The sequence below is a fragment of the Callithrix jacchus genome, chromosome 1, assembly GCF_049354715.1.
Source record: "Callithrix jacchus isolate 240 chromosome 1, calJac240_pri, whole genome shotgun sequence".
NCBI lineage: Eukaryota > Metazoa > Chordata > Mammalia > Primates > Cebidae > Callithrix > Callithrix jacchus.
In genome coordinates this window covers 177,022,612-177,046,594 of record NC_133502.1, presented here as the reverse complement: position 1 = coordinate 177,046,594, position 23,983 = coordinate 177,022,612, and the positions used below count along the sequence as shown (strand labels likewise).

The 23,983-nt window shown below is 53.4% G+C and overlaps 1 protein-coding gene across 2 annotated transcripts; it reads right to left on the bottom strand.

Moving 5' to 3' along the window:
* Positions 1 to 3,930: 3,930 nt before the first annotated feature.
* Positions 3,931 to 20,753, bottom strand: CERCAM (cerebral endothelial cell adhesion molecule). 2 transcript variants are annotated; one of them, XM_009003552.5, is made up of 13 exons: positions 20,555 to 20,753; positions 17,921 to 18,031; positions 17,634 to 17,751; positions 15,860 to 15,994; positions 15,524 to 15,728; positions 11,951 to 12,070; positions 11,547 to 11,623; positions 11,347 to 11,453; positions 8,760 to 8,892; positions 6,812 to 6,939; positions 6,435 to 6,638; positions 5,215 to 5,467; positions 3,931 to 4,426 (listed from the first exon to the last, which is right to left on the bottom strand). In XM_009003552.5, the coding sequence occupies exons 2-12, from the start codon at positions 17,992 to 17,994 to the stop codon at positions 5,215 to 5,217; spliced, it is 1,554 nt and encodes a 517-aa protein (XP_009001800.1). In that variant the 5' UTR covers positions 17,995 to 18,031; positions 20,555 to 20,753; the 3' UTR covers positions 3,931 to 4,426. The 2 variants fall into 2 exon arrangements, with proteins under 2 accessions (XP_009001800.1, XP_002743398.1); XM_002743352.6 differs by lacking the exon at positions 20,555 to 20,753 and adding an exon at positions 19,807 to 20,044.
* Positions 20,754 to 23,983: the final 3,230 nt, after the last annotated feature.

Genomic DNA, 23,983 nt, shown 5'->3' with positions numbered 1-23,983 from the left:
GAGGCTGAGGTGGGGGGAATTGCTTGAGCTCAGGATTCAAGACCAGCCTGGGCAATATAATGAGATCTCACCTCTACAAAAAAAAATTTTTAATTAACCAGGGGTGGTGGCACGGGCCTATAATCCCAGCTACTTTGGAAGGCTGAGGCAGGAGGCTTAGCTGAGCCTAGGAGGTATCAAGACTGCAGTAAGCTGTGGTTGCACCACTGTACTCTGGCAAGTACACCACTGCCTGGGTGACAGAGTAAGACAGAGTGAAATCCTGTCTCAAAAATAAATTAATAATTTTAAAAGGCCAGGTGCAGCCAGGCATAGTGGCTCACATCTGTAATCCCAGAGGGATTTGGGGAGGCTGAGGCAGGCAAATCATGAGATCAGGAATTCAAAATCAGCCCAGCTTGGCCAACATAGTGAAACCCCATCTTTATGAAAAATACAAAAAGTAGCCTGGTGTGGTGGCATGCTCCTGTAGTCCCAGATACTAGGGAGGCCTGAGGCAGGAGATTCGCTTGACCCTGGAAGGCAGAGGTTGAAGTGAGCCAAGATCACGCTATTGCACTCCAGCCTGGGTGACAGAGCAAGACGCCATCTCAAAAAAAAGGGGTGGTGGGGGCCAGTGCAGTGGTTCGTGCCTATAATCCCAGAACTTTAGGAGGCTGAGGTAGAAGGATCACTTGAGCTCAAGAGCTGGGAAGGCTCGGTGGGGAAGATGACAGACTCACTCTGTCACCCAGGCTGGAGTGCAGTGGCACAACCTCAACTCATTGCAATCTCCACCTCCCAGGTTCAGGGGATTCTCCTGCCTCAGTCTCCCGAGTACCTGGGATTACAAGAGCCTGCTACTATGCCTGGCTAATTTTTGTATTTTCCCTATGTTGGTCAGGCTGGTCTCAAACTCCTGGCCTCCAGTGATCCATCCGCCTAGGTCTCCCAAAGTGCCGGGATTACAGACATGAGCGACTGTGCCTGGCCCCCTCTTGCAAGGCTTTGATCAGGTGTTAAGTTCTCAGATCTTACTTTGTATCTCTCCCTTCCAATTTTTCTCTTTAGCAATTCACACTCTCTAATTAATTAATTAATTATTTAATTTTTTGGGAGACAGAGTTTCACTCTTGTTACCCAGGCTGGAGTGCAGTGGCACAACCTCAGCTCACTGTAACCTCCACCTCCTGTGTTCAAGTGATTCTCCTGCCTCAGCCTCCTGAGTAGCTGGAGTTACAGCCATGCACCACCACACCTGGCTGATATTTTTTATTTTTAGTAGAGACAGGGTTTCTCCATATTGGTCAGACTGGTCTCCAACTCCCGACCTCAGGTGATCCGCCCACCTCGGCCTCCCAAAGTGCTGGGATTACAGGCATGAGCTACCTCACCTGGCAACATTTTGTATTTTTAGTAGAGACGGGGTTTCACCATGTTGGCCAGGCTGGTCTCCAACTCCTGACCTCAGGTGATCCGCCTACCTTGACCTCCCAGAGTGCTAGAATTATTGGTGTGAGCCACTGCGCCTGGCCCCCTCCTGCAAGTCTCTGTTCAGATATTAATTTCTCAGATCTTACTTTCTATCTCCTCCTTCTCATTTTTCTCTATAGCAATTCAAACCCTCTAATCTTTCCTTGTTTTTGTCTGTCTCCCTCATTAGAATGTCAGTTTAGGCCAGGCATGGTAACAGAGGGTGACAGAGCAAGACTCCATCTCAAAAAAAAGATGTCAGCTTAATGAGGTCAGGGTTTTTTTGTCAGTTTCATTCACTGCTGAATCCCCAAAGGCCTGATCTTGGAAGTAGTTAAGAAATGTTAACTAATGAGTAGAGGGGACATCCGGAGCCTGGAGAGAAGTGAGTTGCTCAAGGTCATAGCCATCCAGAATGAATGGCTTTCATCTTAGAAGGAATATAGCACCATCAACAGCTCCAGTCCAAGAGCCTTCTCTCTGCCATGCCAAGTCCTGGTCCTCACCTCCAGGACAGAACCAAGGTATACCCCAACCTCTGGGAACGCCTGTCGGACTCTGCCAGGACCAGGTGCTCACACAACCAAGTCAGGGGCTGCCATGGAAGAGGAGCAGGAACGGGTCTACTCTGAAGCAGGGAGCCTGGAGATATTGGTGCCACAGTCCTACACAGGTGGAGGCCAAGGCAGCCATGGCCAAAGCCAGGAGCCATCGCCCCTCCCACACCTCCAGCTGCCTGAGTGCGGGCATGGCAGACAGTGGCTGGGCCCAGAAGCCCGACTCTCTGAGGGCAGGGGAGACCTCCAGCTTGCAGTTCCTGTCAGAAGAGCAGAAGAACACAGAGCTGCTGCAGGTCACCTAGCAGCACCAAGGGGAGCTTCAAAATGGCCCATGCCGGCTTCCCCGTGAAAGAGCATCCTGCCCACAAAGTTCAGGCTCTGCCACCTAGTGCCCTCTGGTGGCCACACTAGTTAGTGCCAGAGGAGAACCAGGGATCTCCCCCAGCCCCTCCCAGGGGGTGCCTTTTTCCCTCAACCAGGGTTTCAGCTGCCCAAGAGATGATCCAAAGGGCTGGGGGATTCAGCAGCCCTTGGACTGGCTGGGCCCACCCTGACCAGCAAGGTGAGGCAGGTAATCAGTTCAGGGATGACCACATCAGCCCTACTGGGTGAGAGCACTCACTGTGGGTCGAGCTCAGGGCAGGCCACTCTATACCCAACCAGCCACAGTGACCAAAGTAGACTAAGGCCCGGGGAGGGGATGGCACCCACTCAAGATCACACAGCACAGAGGTGATGCTGGATTGGCCTGACTCCTCGCTTGTCCCCCAGCCTCTGTCCCTCTAATTGTTCAACCATAGATCAGGAAGCCTCCTCCCAGGCCAGCTGAAATGCAGAGGCTCAGTCATGAGTTAAAAAATATAAAGTAAAAATAGACTGGGAGCAGTGGCTCACAACTGTAATCCTAGCACTTTGGGAGGCTGAGGTGGGTGGATTACCTGAGCTCAGGAGTTCGAGACCAGCCTGGGGAATATGGTAAAACCCCATCTCTACTAAAAATAGCAAAAATTAGCCAGGCGTGGTGGCATGCACCTGTAATCCCACCTACTCAGGTAGCTGAGACAGGAGTATGGCTTGAACCCAGGAGGCAGAGGTTGCAGTGAGCCAAGATCGCACCATTGGACTCCAGCCTGAGTGACAGGGCGAGACTCTGTTTCAACAACAAAAAAAAAAAGAAAAAAAAATACATATATATGTAAAGCAAAAACATAAAAATTAGCCGGGCATGGTGGCACATGCTTGTAATCCCAGCTACCAGGGAGGCTGAGGCAGGAGAATCGCTTGAACCTGAGAGGTGGAGGTTGCAGTGAGCTGAGATTGTGCCACTGCACTCCAGCCTGGGTGACAGAGTGAGACTCTGTCTCAAAAATAAACAAACCAGCTGGGCATGGTGGCTCACACTTGTAATCCCAACACTTTGGGAAGTCAAAGTGAGTGGATCACCTGAGGTCGGGAGTTTAAGACCAGCCTGAACAACATGGTGAAATCCCATCTCTACTAAAAAGACAAAAAAAATTAACCGGGTGTGGTATTGTATTCCTGTAATTCCACCTACTCGGGAGGCTGAGGCAGGAGAATTGCTTGAACCTAGGAGATGGAGGTTGCAGTGAGCCAAAATCATACCATTGCACTCCAGCCTGGGCAACAAGAGTGAAACTCCGTCTCAAAAAATATATATAGAGAGAAGCAGGATGTAGTGGCTCACGCCTCTCATCCCAGTACTCTGGGGGCCAAAATAGGTAGATTGTTTGAGTCCAGGAGTTTGAGACCAGCTTGAGCAACATGCGAAACCCAGTCCCTACAAAAAATACAAAAAAAAAAAATCTAGCCAGGCGTGGTGGCATGTACCTGTGGTCCAGCTATGTGGGAGGCTAAAGTGGGAGGATCACTTGAGCCCAGGAGGTTGTATATATATATATACAGTGTAAATGGCTTTTAATGAGGGCCTACTATGTGCTGGGCAACAGGTCTGCAAGGGTCCTCCTCCAGCCCCCTGCACTTTGCACCAGCCAGGGAGGAGAGTGCTGGGAAGACCCAAACATCAAGGTAGGGGAGGGGCCTGAGGTGGAGGTAGAAGGGGACAGAGGGGCCCACTGGCTGAGTCCTTAGGGAGGGAAGGGCTCCTGGGCTCTGCCCAGCTTGAAATAGAAGGCTGGGGCCACCAGGCCCTGAATCAGGCCAGGCAGGGTCAAGGGGCCTGGGAGTCCTGCCCCTTTGCTGTGAGACTTTTAGGGAATGGGATCCATCTCTGAGTGGTTTCTCCCGAAGTAAGACTGGTCCAGAGGGCAGAGTGGCAGTGCCCAAGGTGGCGGCAGGTCTGACTAGATCTGTGGCCCCTGCCAACAATCTTCTCTTCTGCTCCCTGGGCAGCAGTGGCCTGCTCCTGGGCACTCCTTTGCAGTCATCACCTGGACCTGGTGGGATAGGAGAAGCAGGAAGAGAAATCGAATTACAGTCAGACAGAAATCAGAGAGAGACAGACACTGACAAATACGGAAAAACAGAGGCAGAGACAGGCAGAGAGAGAAAGAGCTAGAGAGAGATGCAGAGACAGCTGAAAGTACAATTAGAGATGACACAGAGGCCAGGCACAGTGCCTCACGTCTATAATTCCAGAACTTTGGGAGACCAAGACAGGCAGATATTTGAAGTCAGGAGTTCAAGACCAGCCTAGTCAACACAGTGAAACCCCATCTCTACTAAAAACACAAGAGGCTGGGCATGGTGGTGGGCGCCTGTAGTACCGGATACTCAGGAGGCTGAGACAGGAGAATCGCTTGAACCCAGAATAAGGAAGGTAGAGGTTGTAGAGAGCTGAGATCACGCCACTGCACTCCAGCCTGGGCAACAGAGCAAGACTCTGTCTCAAAATAAATAAGTAAATAAAAATTTTTAAAAATACAAAAAGCAGCTGGGCCTGGTGGTGGGTGCCTGTAATCCCAGTTACTCAAGAGACTGAGGCAGGAGAATGGCTTGAGCCCAAGAGGCAGAGGTTGCAGTGGGCCAAGATCATGCTACTGCACTCCAGCCTGGGCGACAGTGCAAGACTCTGTCTCAAAAAAAAAAAAAAAAAAAAAAAGACATAGAGGCAGGGAGAGAGAAGGCTAAGAAGGGGAAAACAGCCCCAGACATAGTCATGCCATCAAAGAGGACAGAAAGCCAAGGCCTATGGGGCTGGGGCCCCTTCCCACCCCAGCCTCACCTAGAGCTCATCTCGAGGCTGGGGTTGGAGGCTATGCCCACTGCTGCCATCCAGGTCCAGGTGGGGGCTGCGCAGGGCCTTTTGGGAGCCACTCCAGCTGATGAGGCGGCCGCTGTCGTCATCCCACGGAGAGGATGTCTCGGTGTCACTGAGCCACTCGGCGTCCCCGGCATAGTGGGTAGGGGCAGTGAGCAGGGGCCGGGCTGAGAAGGCCAGCAGGTCCCTCGGCCAGAAGTGTGCCTTGTACTCCTCACTGTGAGGTGAGAGGACAGCTCAGGGGGACTGAGGTGGGCCCATACTCCCAGGCCACACACCTGCCAGAGGCCAGGCACCTTTCCTGCCCAGAGCACCTCACTCCCTGCTATCTAGTCCCCACAACAGCCCTGAGCAGTGGGACTTCCACTAACCCCATTTTCCAGATGAGGAAACTGAGGCTGAGAACAGGGAAGTCAATTGATTAAAAACTGCGTGTGCTGCCTGGCCAACATGATGAAACCTCATCTTTACTAAAAATATAAAAATTAAGGCTAGGAGCAGTGGCTCACATCTGTGACCCCAGCACTCTGGGAGGCCCAGGTGGGCTTATCACTTGAGGTCAAGGAGTTTGACACCAGCCTAGTCAACATAGTGCAACCCTGTCTCTACTAAAAATACAAAAAAATTAGCTGGGTGTGGTGGCATGTGCCTATAATCCCAGCTCCTCAGGAAGCTGAGGCAGGAAAATCACTTGAACGTGGGAGGCGGAGGTTACAGTGAGTCAAGATCATGACACTGTATTCCGGCCTGGGAGACAGAGTTTCACTCTGTCTCAAAAAAAAAAAAAAAAATTAGCAGGGTGTGGTGGCACTCGCCTGTAATCCCAGCTACTTGGGAGGCTGAGCCAGGACTAACTGCTTGAACTTGGGAGGCAGAGGGTTCACTGAGTCAAGATGATGCCACTGCTTCTAGCCTGGGCAACAGGAGTTTCATTTTAACTCGATTAAAATGAAAAAAAAAAAAAAAGAAAAAAGAAAAGCCTGCATCTGCTGCGCAGAATCCACACCTAGATTGGTGTACTCTAAGGCTAGGCTGAGCCACTCCTTGGTGACCTGGACCAAGTGACTTGGCCTTACCAGTCTCAGTCTCCCCATCTGCCCATTGAGGGGACTTCCTGCTGATGGAGGTGGGTTCCTGGAGGGACACCCCTGCCCTGCCACACCCGGCCCCCGTCAGAGCCTCACTTGGGGTGCTGGTCGAACATGATGGGCAGGAACTCATCCACGGGCAGCATGCGGCGCAGAGGCTGTGAGGCCAGCAGCTTGCGAGCGCCTGCCAGGCTCAGGGCATAGGCCAGCGTCCAGTAGGAGTACCCAGCCACCACCAGGCCTGGCAGCCCCTCCACAGCCGCCTCCTTCTCAGGGTTCACCTGCTTCCGCCCAAGGTAGCTGTAAGTGACACCAAGGGGCCCAGGAGTCACTTAGGTCCTGGGTGTCACGGGACCCTCCTGCATCCCCTTATAGGGCCAGGCTCTGGGGGGATGGGCCGGCCAGGGTCCCAAGCAGGAAAAGGCAGATTCCAGAGACCCGCCCCCTTGTCCCTGAGGGTGCAGGCTGCCTACATCAGGTCCCACCGCAGTTTCTCTGCCTCCACATCCTCCATCAGCCTCTCCAGCCGCCGCCTGAAGTTGCTCTCAAAGCGCACGTCATCTTCAAACACCAGGACCCGGGCCAGGCCCCTGGCAACCACCTGTGGTACACGATGGGGCAGGAGATGGCTCTTCGAAGCTGAGCTATCCCCCTCCCTCCACACTGAAGCCACAGCCTCTGCCTGGCCTCCGTTGCCCTGGCCACATCACAGAGTTCCCCAAAGCCTGCTGGGGGCCTCATTGCCCGGGACCTGAAATCCCAACCTCACTCTGGCATTTGAGGCTCCCCAGATAGAATTATAATGGTAACCATGGCCCTTGCTACATCCCCTGAGTGCTACTATACCCCAGGGCTGGGCTACTGCGTATCTCTGAGGACCCTCGGGAGGCAGGATACGATGATCCTCAATTGCAGGAAGGGCGTGGACACGTGCCTGTCCAAGGACCCACAGCCAGAAAGTGGCAGAGCTGGGATGTGAACCTGCATCTGTGGAACACCAGGGCCCAGCTTGTCACTTTGGCCTCCTGCGATTTTCTAAAGGAAGCTGGGCTGGATGGGGGTTGGGAAGACCCTGGCCCTGAACATCCCGAAGAAAAAGTACTTTTGATAACTTTTGGAAAAGTTACTTTGGAATAACTTTTGGAAAACTACTTTTGATAACTTTTGTGAAAAGAAAAGGAGATTAGCTAAGAAAGTGGTGAAGCCAGGCGCGGTGGCTCATGCCTGTAATCCCAGCACTTTTGGAGACTGAGGCGGGTGGAATCACTTGAGCTCAGTTCGAGACCAGCCTGGACAACATGATGAAACCCCATCTCCACAAAAAAATACAAAATTTAGCTGGTGTGGTGGTGCACGCCTAGATTTGCAGCTACTCGGGGGGCTGAGACGAGATAACTGCTTGAACCCGGGAGGTCCAGGATGCCATGAGCCAAGATCACACCATTGCACTCCAGCCTGGGTGCCAGAGTAAGACCCTGTCCGCCCCCCAAAAAAGTAGTGAACAATGCCATCCTCTAATTTGTTCAGAGACAGTAAAAAAGCCAATATAGGCTGGGCGTGGTAGCTCATGCCTGTAATCACAGCACTGTTGGTGGCTGAGGCAGGCGGATCACCTGAGGTCGGGAGTTTGAGACCAGCCTGGCCAACATAGCGAAACCCCGTTTCTACTAAAAATTTAAAATTAGTCAGGCATGGTGGTACAGGTCTGTAATCCCAGCTACTTGGGTGGCCGAGGTAGGAGAATCACTTGAACCTGGGAGGTCAAGTTTGCAGTGAGCCAAGATCACACCACTGCACTCCAGTCTGGGCGACAGAGCAATAATTCGTCTCAAAACAAAAAACAGAAGCCATAATGCTCACATACACATATATTTTGGCTAAGCAGAAAATCAAAACAAGAAATTCATGCTCCATCTCCTAGAGGGGCTGCCCTTGGAGGACCCAGTTCCCCTGTCTTCTCCAGCATTTCCAGCAACCTTTCCCCTGGGGCTAAGGCTTCCTGGCCAAGTATTGAGCACATGCTAAGCCCCAGGCTTCCTTCTTTCTGCTCGTAAACACCTTCCCACCTCAGGGCCTTGGCATCCACTGTTCTCTTCTGCCTAGAAGCTTCTTCCCCCCAACCCCTCAATGGTGAGGCCCACTCTGACCCCTCCCACACGAGGCACCTCTCAAAGTGGCCCACATCTCTCCCCTCCACTGCAAGCTTGGTTTTCTTGATTTCTGTAAGCCCCCTCTGGTCCCTGAGCCCCAGGGGGATCCCTTTATTGCAAGGAGTAGACATGCATAGTTCCTGTCCTTCTCTGTGTTCTCAGAGCAGAATATCTGCTAGCACATAGTGGGTGCTCAAGAGAGACTGAAGAATGAAAATGGGCACCCCCGTTCTCCCCAAAGGCTGTGGGTGGGGGAAGCAGGTACCCTTACCTCTTCCCAGATGGAATAGTGGCTGAGGAAGCAGCCCACCTCGCCCTTGGTCAGAGTGCGGCCCGAGTAGGGATCCTGGTAGCCCGGGAGCAGGTCCACGCCGAGGCTTCTGATGGCGCTGCTGTTGAGCATCCTGAGGGACACAGGTGTGGTGGGGTGAGGAATGCCTGCCAGAGACCCCTCCAGAGGGGCCAGGCCTGTGCATGTCGGGGACAATACATACTGAAGTCAGGTTTAAAGAAGGTTTCAACCTAGTAATGCCTTCGTGTGACCCAAAGCTATTAAGGGACTGCGCCTGGGGAACTAGAGCCACTATTGCCAGGCTGGAGTGCAGTGGCTTCATCTCAGCTCACTGCAACTGCCACCTCCTGGGTTCAAGTGATTCTCCTGCCTCAGCCTCCCGAATAGCTGGGATTACAGGCACACACCATGATGCCTGGATAATTTTTTTTAAATTTTTTGTATTTTTAGTAGAGACAGGGTTTTACCATGTGGGCCAGTCTGGTCTTGAACTCCTGACCTCTGGTGATCTGCCTGCTCGGCATCCCTAAGTACTGAGATTACAGGCGTGAGCCACCACACCTGGCCACCTTGGGAGTTCTGAGAGGATAACTATTAGGATGTCTCCTAATACGATAGGACAAGGGTGACTCTTGAGGAAAGGGTGGGGTGCTAGGGGGCTGCCTGAGGGGCAGGCACTCCAGGATGAATGTGGTAACATGATAGATACTTCTTGGGCAGAGGCCCAAGCAAAGGATGAATATCCTATGGTCAAGAGACCTTGGGATACATGGGGTCTCACACCTGTAAATCCCAATACTTTGAGAGGCCAAGGTGGGAGGCTTGCTTGAGGCCAGGAGCTAAAGACCAGCCTGGGCAACAGAGAGAGACCCCATCTCTCAAAAAAAAAAATTTTTTTTTCAGACGAAGTCTTGCTGTGGTCGGCATGGGCTGAAACGCAGTGGCATGATCTCGGCTCACTGCAACCTCTGCCTCATGGGTTCCAGCAATTCTCCTGCCTCAGCCTCCCAAGTAGGTGAGATTACAGGTGCCTACCACCACACCTGGCTAATTTTTGTATTTTCAGTAGAGACAGGGTTTCACCATGTTGGCCAGGCTGGTCTCAAACCCCTGACCCCAGGTGATCCACATGTTTCAGCCTCCGAAAATGGTGGGATTACAGACGTGAGCCACTGCACTCAGCCAAAAAAATTTTTTAATTAGCTGGGCAGGATGGTGAATGCCTATAATCCCAGTTACTCAGGAAGCTGAGGCAGGAGGGTCACTTGAGGCCAGGAGTTCAAGACTAGCCTAGGCAACAGAGTAAGACCCTGTCTCTATGAAAATAGAAACAGGCCAGGCACGGTGGCTCACACCTGTAATCCCAGCACTTTGGGAGGCTGAGGTGGGTGGATCACGAGGTCAGGAGATCGAGACCACCCTGGTCAACTTGGTGAAACCCTGTCTCTACTAAAAATACAAAAAATTAGCTGGGCATGATGGTGCGCGCCTGTAATCCCAGCTACTAAGGAGGCTGAGGCAGGAGAATTGCCTGAACCCAGGAGACGGAGGTTGTGGTGAGCCGAGATTGTGCCATTGCACTCTAGCCTGGGTAACAAGAGCGAAACTCCGTCTCAAAAATAAAATAAAATAAAATAAAAAACATTATATTTTTTTAGCTGGGCGTGGTGATGCAAACCTGTAATCCCAGCTACTCAGGAGTCTGAGGCAGGAGAATTGCTTAAAACCTGGGAGGCGGATGCTGAAGTGAGCTGAGATCATGCCACTGCACTCCAGCCTAGGTGACAGAGCAAGACTCTGTCTCCAAAAAATATATATATTTTTAATTAGCTAGGTGTGATGGTGCCTGCCTATAATCCCAGTTACTCAGAAGGCTGAGGTGGGAGGATTGCTTGAGCCCAGGAGTGTAAGGCTGCAGTGAGCCATGTTTGTGCCACTGGACTTCAGCCTAGGCAACAGAGTGAGACGCTTGTCTCAAAAAAAAAAAAAAAAAAAAAAAAGAGCTGAGCACTCGAAGCAAATAGCAGCAGACATACATATGGGGCCATGAGACCCCGGTGGCAGGAAGAGTCTGGCCTCTGGATTTCCCTGGGGAACATGGCTGGCCTTTCCAACCCCCACCCATCAGGAACTCAAGTCCAGGATGGAGAGTAAAAATACCAAAGGCACCTAATCCTTTGGAAACTTACCATGTGTCCAGCCCTGGCTAATTTCACTAAACTCACGAAACCCTAAGAGAAGGGCACAGTTATCTGCTATTTACACAAAAGGGCTGAGAGATGGGGGTAGCTGGCTGGAGGTCACATATTTGGTAACTGGCAGAACTGGAACCCAGGCCCTGGAGCCTCAGCCACTGTGCTCTCCTCCGGTGAGCAGAGGGAGGGCATCTTCTCCCATGTGTGTCTGTTCTGGAACTCCCTGAGAGGGTATTACTCAGGCCCTATTTGGATATTTCCTGGGACAGGAAATTCATTCAATCTGTCTGCTTTTCCCAGTCCTAGCAGGGGTCAGAGATGGATCACACTGCTCCCCTGAGCGCCCAGGGCCCCATCCCAGGCAGCCTCACCTGCCATCCACAGCATCCACCACCCGCCCAGAGATCTCCATCTCCCAGAGCGAGGTCAGCATGCGTTCCCGACGGTCAGGCCTGCGAGCCAGGCTGATGACAAAGACCTGGAGGAGGCAAGGAGTGGACGGTAAGTGCAGGGGAGAGGGAAGGGAGCCCAGCCACCTCCTAACCCCAAGCTCACAGGCTGAGGGACTTACCTCATCAAACCCCATCTTGCTGGGCCTCTTAGAGGGCCGAGTCACATGAGCTGAGGCCTGCATGTGGGTCCCGTCCACTGCAAAGGGAAGCACGCCCCAAGCATGAGTCCCTACTGGCTCCTGCTAGCAGTCACCCTGAAGTCCTAGCCCCCAGCCTCATTCCTGCCCCCTCAGCAGAACACACAGGATGGGTCCTCAGAGATCACGGGATCCACCTGCTCCCACTGTGGAGATGCGAGACTGAGGCCCAACGGGGAAAGCGGCTCAGAGTCATGGAATGGGTTAGGGGTAAGGCTAGAACCCAAGGCCAATGCCCCCTTCAGTTCAGGGCCTAGGGAAAGGAGCACCGTGGGGAGGCACGGAGTCGTGGCAGCAGGTAGACGGAACAGTTCCCCAGCCCTCACCTAGTGCTTCTAAGATCAGATGGATGAAGTTGACTTTCTCGTCTTCTAGCCCCTGATGGGATTTGACAGGCACATTCATGTACCCATAACGATGCTCATTGCACACATGGACCGAGACCCCTGCAGAGATAGGCTGAGTGAAAGCTGGAATGCAGGGTAGGGCTCTCAGAACCTAGCTGAGAGGTCCTAGGCCCAGCACTGCCAGTGACCCAACGTGTCGGTCTTCTCTGGGCCTCAGTTTCCCCACCTGTGGGACCAGAGGGAGAAAGGGCTTGGCTCACACAATATCTAAGGGGTCTTTCTGTTGAGATGGTTCATTCATTCAACAGAGCTGTCCAAGGCACCTGCTGGGAGCCAGGGGTACATCAGTGAGCAAGACTGAGTCCCTGTCCTCAGGTATCAAGGTGAGGCAGGAGCAGGCAAACTCCTCCCCACCACAGCCACAGGATACCAGCGAGCCCCACTGCTCTGTCCCTAAATCCTCCCATCTCTGCCAATCCTCACCACCCCACCAAGATCCAAGGGCCATCGCCTTTTCCACAGACCCCTCCACTTCACCCCACACCCTCTAGGGTTCCCCCTTCACAATTTCTTTCACCTGGCAGCCAGAATGGCCTTCCCCTGGCTTCAATAACTTTTCCTTTTTTTTTTTTTGAGACAAAATCTCGCTCTGACCCCCAGGCTGGAGTGCAATGGTGCAATCTTGGCTCATTACAACCTCTGTCTCCCGGGTTCAAGTGATTCTTATGTCTCAGCCTCCTGAGTAGCTGGGATTACAGGCACATGCCACCATGCCCGGCTAATTTTTGTATTTTTAGTAGAGATGGGGTTTCGCCATGTTGGTCAGGCTGTTCTCACACTCCTGACCTCAGGTGATCCGCCCGCCTCTGTCTCCCAAAGTGCTGAGATTACAGGCATGAGCCACTGAGCCTGTCTAATATTTGTTACCTTTATCTTAATTATCCTCAGGGGCAGGCATACGGTGCCAATTTAAAAGCTAACCCAGGCTGGGCACAGTAGCTCACGCCTGTAATCCCAGCACTTTGGGAGACAGAGGTGGGCAGATCATTTAAGGTCAGGAGTTTGAGACCAGCTTGGCCAACATGGTGAAACCCCATCTCTATTATAAATACAAAAATTAGCTGGATGTGGTGGTGGGTGCCTGTAATTCCAGCTACTTGGGATGCTGAGGCAGGAGAATCACTTGAACCCTGGAGGCAGAGGTTGCAGTGAGCCAAGATTGAGCCACTGCACTCCAGCCTGGACGACAGAGCAAGACTCTGTCTCAAAACAAACAAAAACCAAATAAAAGCTAATCCTATTCCCAACATTGAGCACAGAGCCTGTCTGGGAGCCGGGATGCCAATAGCTGGCTGTTGGAGACTGAATTCCTTCAAACCATTGACCAATTAACAACGGCTGTCACTTGAAGTAGGGATAGCAATGAAAAATAACAGAATGCTTTTGTTTCCTGTTTTTTCTCCTCCAATTGTTTCACCTTCACTCACTTTTTGCACTTGATAAGATTTCTTCTCACACATCTGCACATTGCAGACTTCTCCAGCAAAAAACAAAGAATCACAACCCCCTCCTCACTGGTTGCCACTGATTACTTGATTAAATCGTCACCTCTAATTTATCCTGACCACCAGCGAAGTTCTTCTCCAGACAGTCTTCAAGGTCAGAGTTACACATTTCTCTGCAGCCTTCTCAAGAAATTAATTCCAACATGGATGTCTCCACCCCTCCCTCTCATCTTCAGGACTAGATTTATTCCATTCACATCCAAACAGTTTCTTCTTTTTTTTTTTTGAGACAGGGTCTCATCCTGTGTTGCCCAGGCTGGAGTACAGTGACATGATCACAGCTTGCTGCAGCCTTGACCTCCTGGGCTCAAGCAATCCTCCTGCCTCAGCCTCCCAAGGAGGCTAAGACATCCTCCTACAGGCATGGGCCAATACGCCAGGTTAATTTTTAAATTTTTTTGTAGAGATGGGGTCTCGCAGCCAGGGGTGGCGGCTCATACCTGTAATTGCAGCACTTTGGGAGGCTGAGAGGGGCAGATCACTTGAGCCCAGGAGTTCAAGACCAACCTGGGCAACAGCGCAAAACCCCATCTCTACAAAAACTACAAAAATTAGCTGGGCATAGCGATGTGTACTTGTGGTCCCAGGTACACAGGTGGCTGAGGTGGGGGAGGAGGTCAAGGCTGCAGTGAGTCAAGATTGCACCACTGCACTCCAGTCTCGGCCACAGAGCAAGATTCCCTCTCAAAAAAAAAAAAAGGCAGAAAAGAGATGAGGTCTTGCCATGTTGTCCAGGCTGATCTCAAACTCCTGAGCTCAAGTGATTACCCACCAGCCTCAGCCTCCCATAAGTTTGAGATTACAGGTGTCAGCTACCTTGTCCGGCCATACCCAAATACTTTCTAGTAACTTTCATCTTTTTTTTTGAGATGGAGTTTCGCTCTTGTTACCCAGGCTGGAGTACAATGCCAGGATCTTGGCTCACCACAACCTCCGCCTCCTGGATTCAAGCAATTCTCCTGACTCAGCCTCCCAAATAGCTGGGACAACAGGCATGCACCACCACGCCCAGCTAATTTTTGTATTTTTAGTAGAGACAGGGTTTCACCTTGTTAACCAGAATGGTCTCAATCTCTTTTTTTTTTTGAGACAGAGTTTCACTTTTGTTACCCAGGCTGGAGTGCAATGGCGCGATCTCGGCTCACCGCAACCTCCGCCTCCTGGGTTCAGGCAATTCTCCTGCCTCAGCCTCCTGAGGAACTGGGATTACAGGCACATGCTACCATGCCCAGCTAATTTTTTTTGCATTTTTAGTAGAGACGGGGTTTCACCAGGATGGTCTGGATCTTTTGACCTCGTGATCCACCCGCCTTGGCCTCCCAAAGTGCTGAGATTATAGGCGTGAGTCACCACGCCCGGCCCTAATTTTTTGTATTTTTAGTAGAGATGGGGTTTCACCATGTTGACCAGGATGGTCTCGATCTCTTGACCTCGTGATCCACCTGCCTCGGCCTCCCAAAGTGCTGGGATTACAGGCGTGAGCCACCCTGCCCGGTCGTAACTTTCATCTTTAAAGTAATTACTGGCCAGGTGCAGTGGCTCACACCTGTAATCCCAGCACTTTGGGAGGCCAAGGTCAGTGGATTGCTTGAGCCCAGGAGTTGGAGACCAGCCTGGGAAACATGGTAAAACCCTATCTCTACAAAAATTAGCCAAGGATGGTGGCATGCACCTGCAGTGTCCCAGCTACTTGGGAGGCTGAGGCAGAAGGACTGCTTGAGCCCAGGAGGTGGAGGTTTCGATCAGCTGAGATCACACCAAAAAAAAAAAAAAAGAGAGAGAGAAAAGAAAACTCATGACCCAAAGTTCTGACTCATGAGTCAAGAGGATGACATGCAGAGTCGGGAAGGGCACACTAAGCAGACAAAACAGCAAAAGCACAGAGGCCTCCACTGAACGCTCAAGGGTAGGGAAGGGCACGCTAAGCAGACAAAACAGCAAAGGCACAGAGGCCTCCAAGGCACGCTTGAGGAGGGCTGGTCCTCACCAGCAGCCTGACAGGCATAGGCGAAGACGATGATGTCGTCGAAAGGCCAAGTGTAGTTGGGATGTGGGGGGTAGAAGGCAATCTGGTCTGCCCCTTCAGCCCGCAGGGACACCAGGAAGGTGGAGTGGACCATGGGGACACGAAAGCAGCCCCGGCGCTGGCGGTTCTTGGTGGGGAAGTACTCAGCTGTGCGGCGGTAGTAGCCCTGGAGGAAAGGGATGCTTTGTACTGTGAGAGGGATCCCCTGTCCCTGCCCCCAAGGCCTTCAGGCTCTCTGCTCTCCACGTCCATCCTTCCAGGATCTCAATCCACCCAAGGTCCCCAACCCGGCCTTACCTGGGGGGTGATCCCACACCAGAAGTTGGAGTAGTAGGTCTGGGAGTCCAGCATTGGGGCCACCACGGGAAGCCCCTGCCCCATCAGAAGCCGAAGAGTCTGGTTGTTGGTCAGAATGTTGTCTGTGTCTGCAAACTTTGGGGAGGGTACGTCACAGGCTCCAGCCTGAGTTGCAGCCCCCCAAGGAGTTCACTGAGTGGTCCTGCCGGAGACCCAGTGTGGCTCCTAGGATCCAGTGGAAATGCTCCTACAGAGGTCTAACACACTCAGTAGATCTGTTTCTGGACAAACGATCTAGTCTGGGGCACTGACTTAGGGATTGGGTCCAGAGATTACACCTGAGTTGCTGATCTAAGATCTTTATCTCGGATCTGGCTTAGAAAATGGATCCAGGCCAGGCACCGTGGCTCACACCTGTAATCCCAGCACTTTGGGAGGCCAAGGCAGATGGATCATGAGGTCAGGAGATTGAGACTATCCTGGCCAACATGGTAAAATCCTGTCTCTACTAAAATACAAAAAATTAGCTGAGCATGGTGATGGGCACCTGTATTCCCAATTACTTGGGAGGCTGAAGCAGGGGAATCACTTGAATCTGGAGGCTGAGGTTGCAGTGAGCTGAGATCGCACCACTGCACTGCACTCCAGCCTGGAGACAGGGCAAGACTCCATTTTAAAAGAGAAAAGAAAAGGCCAGGCGTGGTGGCTCACGCCTGTCATCCCAGCACTTTGGGAGGCCGAGGCGGGTGGATCACGAGATCAAGAGATCGAGACCATCCTGGTCAACATGGTGAAACCCCGTCTCTACTAAAAATACAAAAAATTAGCTGGGCATGATGGTGTGTGCCTGTAATCCCAGCTACTCAGGAGGCTGAGGCAGGAGAATTGCCTGAACCCAGGAGGCGGAGGTTGTGGTGAGCCGAGATCACGCCATTGCACTCCAGCCTGGGTAGCAAGAGCAAAACTCCGTCTCAAAAAAAAGAAAAGAAAAGAAAATGGGTCCACCTACTCTGAGCTCTAGGTCAGAGATCCAGGCTCAGTTTATACCCTGGGCTCTCGCCCAGGAATTGAGGCTAAATATAGTATATACAATGGGATCTAACTGAGAGGTCCAGGCTTAAAACCTAGTCTGACCTCTAACATAGGGATCCAGGCCGAACATCTGGTCTGGGCTCTGGCCTGCTAAAGGATCCAGTCTTCAGGTGGGTTAGTAACACCCAGCTTTCTTTCTTTTTTTTTTTTTTTTTTGAGACTGAGTTTCACTCTTGTCACCCAGGCTGGAGCGCAGTGGTGTGATTTTGGCTCAGTGCAATCTCTGCCTCCCAGTTTCATGTAATTCTTGTGCCTCAGCCTCCCGAGTAGCTGGGATTACAGGTACCTGCCATGACGCCCAACTAATTATTGTTTTTTTTGTTTTTTTTTTCTGAGACAATCTTGCTCTGTTGCCCAGGCTGCATTGCAGTGGCTCGATCTTGGCTCACTGCAACCTTCACCTCCCGGGTTCAAGCAATTCTCCTGCCTCAGCCTCCCAAGGAGCTGGGATTACAGGTGGGCACCACCATGCCCAGCTAATTTTTGTATTTTTAGTAGAGACAGGTTTTCACCATGTTGGTCAGGCTAGTCTCGAACTCCTGACCTCAAGATCCACCTGCCTTGGCCTCCCAAAGTGCTAGGATTACAGATATGAGCCACTGCAACCAGCCTGCACCCATATTTCTATCAGGGACAGAAACTACCACCTTTCAGTAGCCCAATTCTAGCCAGACTTCCTTACCAGTATATAGTCAGCCCCCCAGTCCCTGGCAAAGGTTAGGGCTTCCTGCTTCAACTCCATCAGAAACTGGTGCCTTTCTTTGGTCCAGTGCTTGGGACCCTCTTCGTCTGGGTAGGACCTGAGGGGGTAGAGAGGTGAGATGTTCCCATGGGGTCTATGCCCCTCTCTCTCTGCAGGGCAGTGGACCGAGCCCTGGCTTGGAGGCTGTGGCACTGGGCTGTCCCTTTTCCTCTCCAGGCTGCAGCTGTTCTCCATCTTCCCCAGCACCCTTCCCCTCAGATCAGCACCTGGGCTCCCCCTCGGGCCTCCAGACCACAGTGGCATAGTCATCACCCACAGCCGCCAGCCACTCCTGCAGCATCTCTGTGGTGTTGTCCACATTGTGGTCCGTGGCATACCTGGGGATGGGAAGAAAAAAGGAGGCTGAGGCGGCACAGCAACAGAACGATTGAACCCCAAGGCAGCCTTAACCCCGAAGCACCCACACCTTTGAGGCCGGGCTCTCCTTGGAACAGTGAAGGCTGGGTGTGCTACAGCAGAGGCGCTGGAGGCAGCCCAGCCAGGTCCCCAACACAGTTCTGTGACCTACTGTGTTACCTCAGGCAAGTCCCATCTTTCTCCGGGCTTCACATCCTCCCTCTATAACTTAATCTGTCCCCCTTATGTCATAGGCCAAAACAGAGAAGACTAATGCATTTTTTTTTTTTTGAGATGAAGTCTCGTTCTGTCACCCAGGCTGGAGCACAGTGGCGCGATCTCAGCTCACTATAGCCTCCGCCTCCCAGGTTCAAGCGATTCTCCTACCTCATCCTTCTGAGTAGCTGAGATTACAGGTGTCTGCCACCATGCCCAGCTAATTTTTGTGTGTTTAGCAGGGCTTCACCATGTTGGCCAGGCTAGCCTCGAACTCCTGACCTCAGGTGACCTGCCCACCTCTGCCTCCCAAAGTGCTGGAACTACAGGAGTGAGCCCCTATGCCCAGCCCACAAATGCATTTTGAAAGATGAAAAGTACCTCAACTTTAAGCATCACACCTGCTGCATTCCCTGATTACATTTGTTAGGTGGGCAGGTACCTACCTGTGTGACTTGTGGCTGTGTGACAACAGGCCAGCCCCTGTCCCTCTCTGAATGGGAACTAGACAAAGAGCTGCTGCTTTCCTCCACCCCCGAGTTGTAATAAGGACCAAATCCTGCTCTGAGCATCCCTGAGAATGCAGCTAGGCCCAAGCTCTGTTGTCATGGGGCACAGCCTCCCCTCTCCTGGGGAAGGGGCTCCCATAACAGAGGGGTGCTTAGCCAAGATCCCAGGTTTTGGGTGATGCTGCCCCTTTAAGCCAGTTCCCCAGAAATGAAGATTACGTGTCAAGTCTTACAGGGGTGGGAACTAACTAACTCCCAAACTGTGGTAATTGTGGGCGGCCTCCCCAGGCCAGGGCTCCACCCCCCCAGCCCTGTGTGGTGTGTTGTAAAGGGTGGCTTGTCATTTTTCTGTTTACCCCCAACCTCGGGCAGGGACTCCCCCCTGTTCTGGTGTCTACAGACTAGGGGTCGTGGCCTCCTATCCCATTGCCCTGTGGGTACAGAGGTGCCAGAGGGGAGAGGCTCCAGTGAGGGGGGCTCTTGGCTGACTGGACCCCGCCCCTCTACCAAGACAGCTGGCCTCAGCCCTGAGGGAGGGGGAGCTGAACAGACTCCCCTGCACAGTCCGGAGCCCAGTGCTGATTTCACCCCCCACCTGTGTCCTAAAGCCTCCAGCCTGGCCTATCCCTGCCACGTTGGGCCCCAGGGGACTTCAGAGGTTCCTGTCTGCTCCTCTCCAAATCCAGCCAGCCACAGGTCCCACCAAGGTTGGGTTGGGCTCTTTAGGCTGGGGTGAAAAGGGCTGGCTGGGCCCAATCTACCCTTGGGAAGGCCCCAAGAGGAAGGAGTAGGGGACCAGAAGGAGGAGTGGGTATCCCTCGTCAGCCTGTGGCCTCAGAGGTCTGTCGTCACCCAGCAGGCGCTTTGGGGTCCCGGCTGGGGCCTCCGGCTGGCAGGGCCGTCTGTGAGGGGAGAGGCCTGTCTGGGTGGTGACTAGGCAGCGAGTGAGGGGAGAGGGCCACCAGGGGCAGGGGCCGCCTGCAAGGCTGGGGGTTAGGTGCCCACTGGGTGCCAATGCCCGGGTCTCTCACCAGAGGGCCAGCCTGGCCCTAGGGTAGTCCAGCCGCTCCAGCGCGCCCAGGTAGTGGGGCAGTGAGTGCTCGGCATTGCGGGCCAGGATGGCAAGGACCACAGCGGGCAGCGGTGACTCCGCAACACCCGGAGCCTCCAGCCACGACCCCAGCAGGAGCAGCAGCTTGAGCAGCCGCGCAGCGGGGGCAGCGCGCATGGCGGGCACTCTGGCGGCTGCAGCGGCCCCCGGGGCTCTCCGGCCGAGGGGAGGGGGCGGGGCCTGAGGCCCGGGTGGGGCCGAGGCGGACCCAGAGGGGGCGGGGCAGTGCACCCCCAGAGTGGCCCCCACTCTCTACCCCTGCGTGTGGATGCTCAAGTTTTCTGTCCTCGGCCTGGGGCACCGGAGGGCCAGGGCCCGAAGACCCGCGCCAGCCTTGACCCGGGAGCAGCCCCGCCCGGAGAGGCGACCGGGGAGGGGCCCGAGGACGGTGACGGGGGAGGGGTGCTGGGCCGAGTGCGTCGGAGCCTGCCGGGCGTCCGAGAACTGTCGGGGCTCTTGGAACCCCTGGGCGTTGAACCCACGGAATCCAGATTCCCCGACCCATGCAGCCGACCCTCGGACCAGAGCTGCAGACCCCCGCAGGGCGGCGCCCTCCCTGGGCTTCCCCGGCTCGCGTCCCCTCCTCCCCCTCACCCCGGGCGCCCTCTGGCGGCCCCGGCGCCAGCTCCTCAGACCAATCGGGCCACGCCAGGGCCCGAGATCGATACCTGCGTGGGGGGCGCGGAGGGATCCTCCGACCTGGGTTTGTACTCCCGCGGCGTTCTGCGACTGAAGTCCCCTGCGCATCACCTCCTCGCCTCGGTCGCCAGCACCAGCATTGCTCCGGCCCTTTAAGAGCACAGCCGGGCTGGGCGCGGTGGTTCACGCCTGTAATCCCAGCACTTAGGAGGCCGAGGCGGGCGAATCACCTGCGGTCGGAAGTTCAGGACCAGCCTGGTCAACATGGTGAAACCCCCATCTTTACTAAAAATACAAAAATTAGCCGGGTGTGGTGGCGCACGACTGTAACCCGAGCCACTCTGGAGGCTGAGGCAGGAGAATAGCTTGAACCTGGGAGGCGGAGGTTGCAGTGAGCCGAGATCGTGCCACTGTGCTCCAGCCTGGGTGACAGAACGAGACATCGTCTCAAAAAGAAACAAACAAACAAAACACACAGCCCTCTCTTAGTCTGAGTGTAGAACAAGGGGACACCACGGAGCTGCTCACAGCGACCTAGCCGCCCTCCAAAGCAGGGGATGTTGGCTCCCCTGGGGCACCGCCAGTGTCCTTAGGACCCTGCTGGGAGGGAAAGGACTCTCCAGCCTCTCCGGAGAGGAGCAGAAAAGGGAGAGGCCTGGTGGCACCACAAATGGGATGGAGCTGGGCGTCCACAACCAACCCGAGACAGGTCACTTTCCCCAAATGGGGCTGACAACATCACCCATTTGGGAGGGCTTGCAGGATTCCTCCAGAGAATGATGCACTGACAGCTTCCCCCACCCCCCCACCCTGCCATGGAGCCTGACACACAGGAAGAGCTCTGCCCTGGGGCTGGGAAGACGGGACTGGAGGAGAGAGAGGCTCTCCACTTCCCCCTCCCACCGCCGGGAAGGTCTCCTTTCCTAGGAACTCCACGGGGTCTCCCTTCAGCCTCTTTCCAGGGTCAGAGAGGGGAGCTAGGGCTGTGCACACTATCTCCACTGGAACTGGAGGGCTGGGGGGTCCATGGAGGAAGGGACTTACCTAGTGCAGGGGCAGTACCTGCGCACTGAACCCTGAAGTCCTGATCCTGGTGGAGGCCCAGCTTCCAAAGCCTCCACCAGGATCGCTTCACAGCTTCCATTTGAGGCCATTTCTAGGCCATCGGCCCTATAATGAGAAGCATCCTAGATTACAGGCTGTGGAATGAAATAAAAAATAACAACAAAAAAAAAGCATCCTGGAGAGTTGCCAGAGACCCTCCCCCAACCGCACTGTAGCCCCTAGTGGAAAGCCACTCACAGCCGCATAAAAGGGATTCCCTTTTTCTTTTCTTTTTTTTTTTTTTTTGAGATGGAGCCTTGCTCTGTTGCCCAGGCTGGAGTACAGTGGCATGATCTCAGCTCACTGCAACCTCCACCTCCCGGGTTCAAGCGATTCTCCTGCCTCAGCCTCCCGAGTAGCTGAAATTACAGGAGCACCCACCAGGTCTGGCTAATTTTTGTATTTTTAGTAGAGACAGGACAGGTGTCATTCTGTTGGTCAGGCTAGTCTTGAACTCCTGACCTCGTGATCCGCCTGCCTCGGCCTCCCAAAGTGCTGGGATTACAGGTGTGAGCCACCTCACCCAGCCCAAGGGATTCCCTTTCTAAACCAAAGCAGTGTCCCCAAGTTCACCCACCCCAGAGTCATTCTAGAGCCTCTGCCTGTCCTATTGGTCCGAGGGTGCTATGGTCTGAATGTCCATGACCCCCAAAACTCATATGTTGAAACCTAATCACTAAGGTCAGGGTATTAAGAGGCGGGGACTTTGGGAGTTGATTAGGAGGTGATTGGGTGGGCTCACCCACATGAATGGAACTAGTGCCCTTATAAAAGGGGCCTAGGGAACTTGTTCGCCCCTTCTGCCACCTGAGGACACAGCTAGAAGGCCCCATGTATGATGAACAAGCCCTTGCCAGACACCGAATCCGCTGGTGCCCTGAGCTTGGATCTCCCAACCCCCAGAACTATAAGCAATAAATTTCTTCTTCCTTTTCTTTTTGGGATGGAATCTTGCTCTGTCACCCAGGCTGGAATGCAGTGGTGGGATCTCGGCTCACTACAACCTCTGCTTCCCGAGTTCAAGTGACTCTTCTGCCTCAGCCTCCGGAGTAGCTGGGACTACAGGCATGTGCCACCACGCCTTACTAATTTTTGTATTTTTAGTAGAGATGAGGTTTTACCATGTTGGCCAGGCTGGTCTTGAACTCCTGACCTTGTGATCTGCCTGCATCGGCCTCCTAAAGTGCTGGGATTACAGGGGTGACCCACCGTGCCTGGCTGATAAATTTCTTTTGTTTATACACTACGCAGTCTAAGATATGTTGTTATAGCATCCCAAATGGACTAAGATGGGGGCTTCTAGATTCTTCCCTGGCCTCAAGTCTTCCTCTACCTTGAAGTCCTCCCATCCTCCCCAATAGTCCAGCCTGTCACTAACTCTCTTGTCTTAGGGTTTTCCCATCACACTTGTCTGGAAAACCCAACACCCATCTAGTTTTTGGGCAGGTTGGGGCTGCGGCAAATTCAGGGTCTCTACTTTCAGCTGGGCTCTCACACAGCCCAGGAATCCTGTTTGCCTGTGTCCCCTGCCCATTCTCCTCAGTGGCATTTCAAATGCCTGCAGTCTTCGAGGTGAGGTGGCTCAGGCCTGTAATATCAGGACTTTGGGAGGCTGAGGTGAGCGGATCACCTGAGGCCAGGAGTTTGAGGCCAGCAAGAGAAACATAATCTTTATTAAAAATACAAAACACAAAACCTAGCTGGGTGTGGTGGCACATGCCTGTAGTCCCAGCCACTTGGGAGGCTGAGGCAGGAGAATCACTTGAACCCAGAAGGCAGACGTTGCAGTGAGCTGAGATTGTGCCACTGCACTCCAGCCTGGGCAACAGAGTGAGACTCTGTCCCTGGGGAAAAAAACAAAACAAAACAAAAAAACGGCCAGGAACAGCCGCTCACACCTATAATCCCAGCACTTTGGGAGGCTGAGGCTGGTGATCGAGGTCAGGAGATTGAGACCATCCTGGCCAACATGGTGAAACCCTGTCTCCACTAAAATATAAAAAATTAGCCAGGCATGACAGTGTGTGCCTGTAATCCCAGCTACTGGGGAGGATGAAGCAGGGGAATTGCTTCAACCTGGGAGGCTGAGAAGGTTGCAGTGAAACGAGGTTGTGTTCCTGCACTCCAGTCTGACAACTGAGTGAGACTCTGTCTCAAAGAAAAAGAAAGCCTCCAGTCTGCTCAAGTCCCCGTTCCACTGCCCCTCTCCCCTACTTTTTGGAGAAAATAGAAGCCATTACCTGGGAACTCTCATTTCCAGCCTCCACACCAAACCTTCTACCTCTGCAGTCAGCCAGCCTCAGGAGGCGCACCCTCCTCAACAGAACTGCCCCTGGGAAACCACCTTTGCAAAA

Excerpts from the sequence above, each read along its gene's own strand:
- CERCAM (XM_002743352.6), bottom strand. The coding sequence starts at position 20,003 with ATGCGCGCTGCCCCCGCTGCGCGGCTGCTCAAGCTGCTGCTCCTGCTG. Across the intron at positions 11,454-11,546 it reads GCAAGATGGGGTTTGATGAG|GTCTTTGTCATCAGCCTGGC; the intron begins GTAAGTCCCTCA and ends TGCCTCCTCCAG. Across the intron at positions 6,639-6,811 it reads AAACTGCGGTGGGACCTGAT|CTACCTTGGGCGGAAGCAGG; the intron begins GTAGGCAGCCTG and ends TGTCACTTACAG.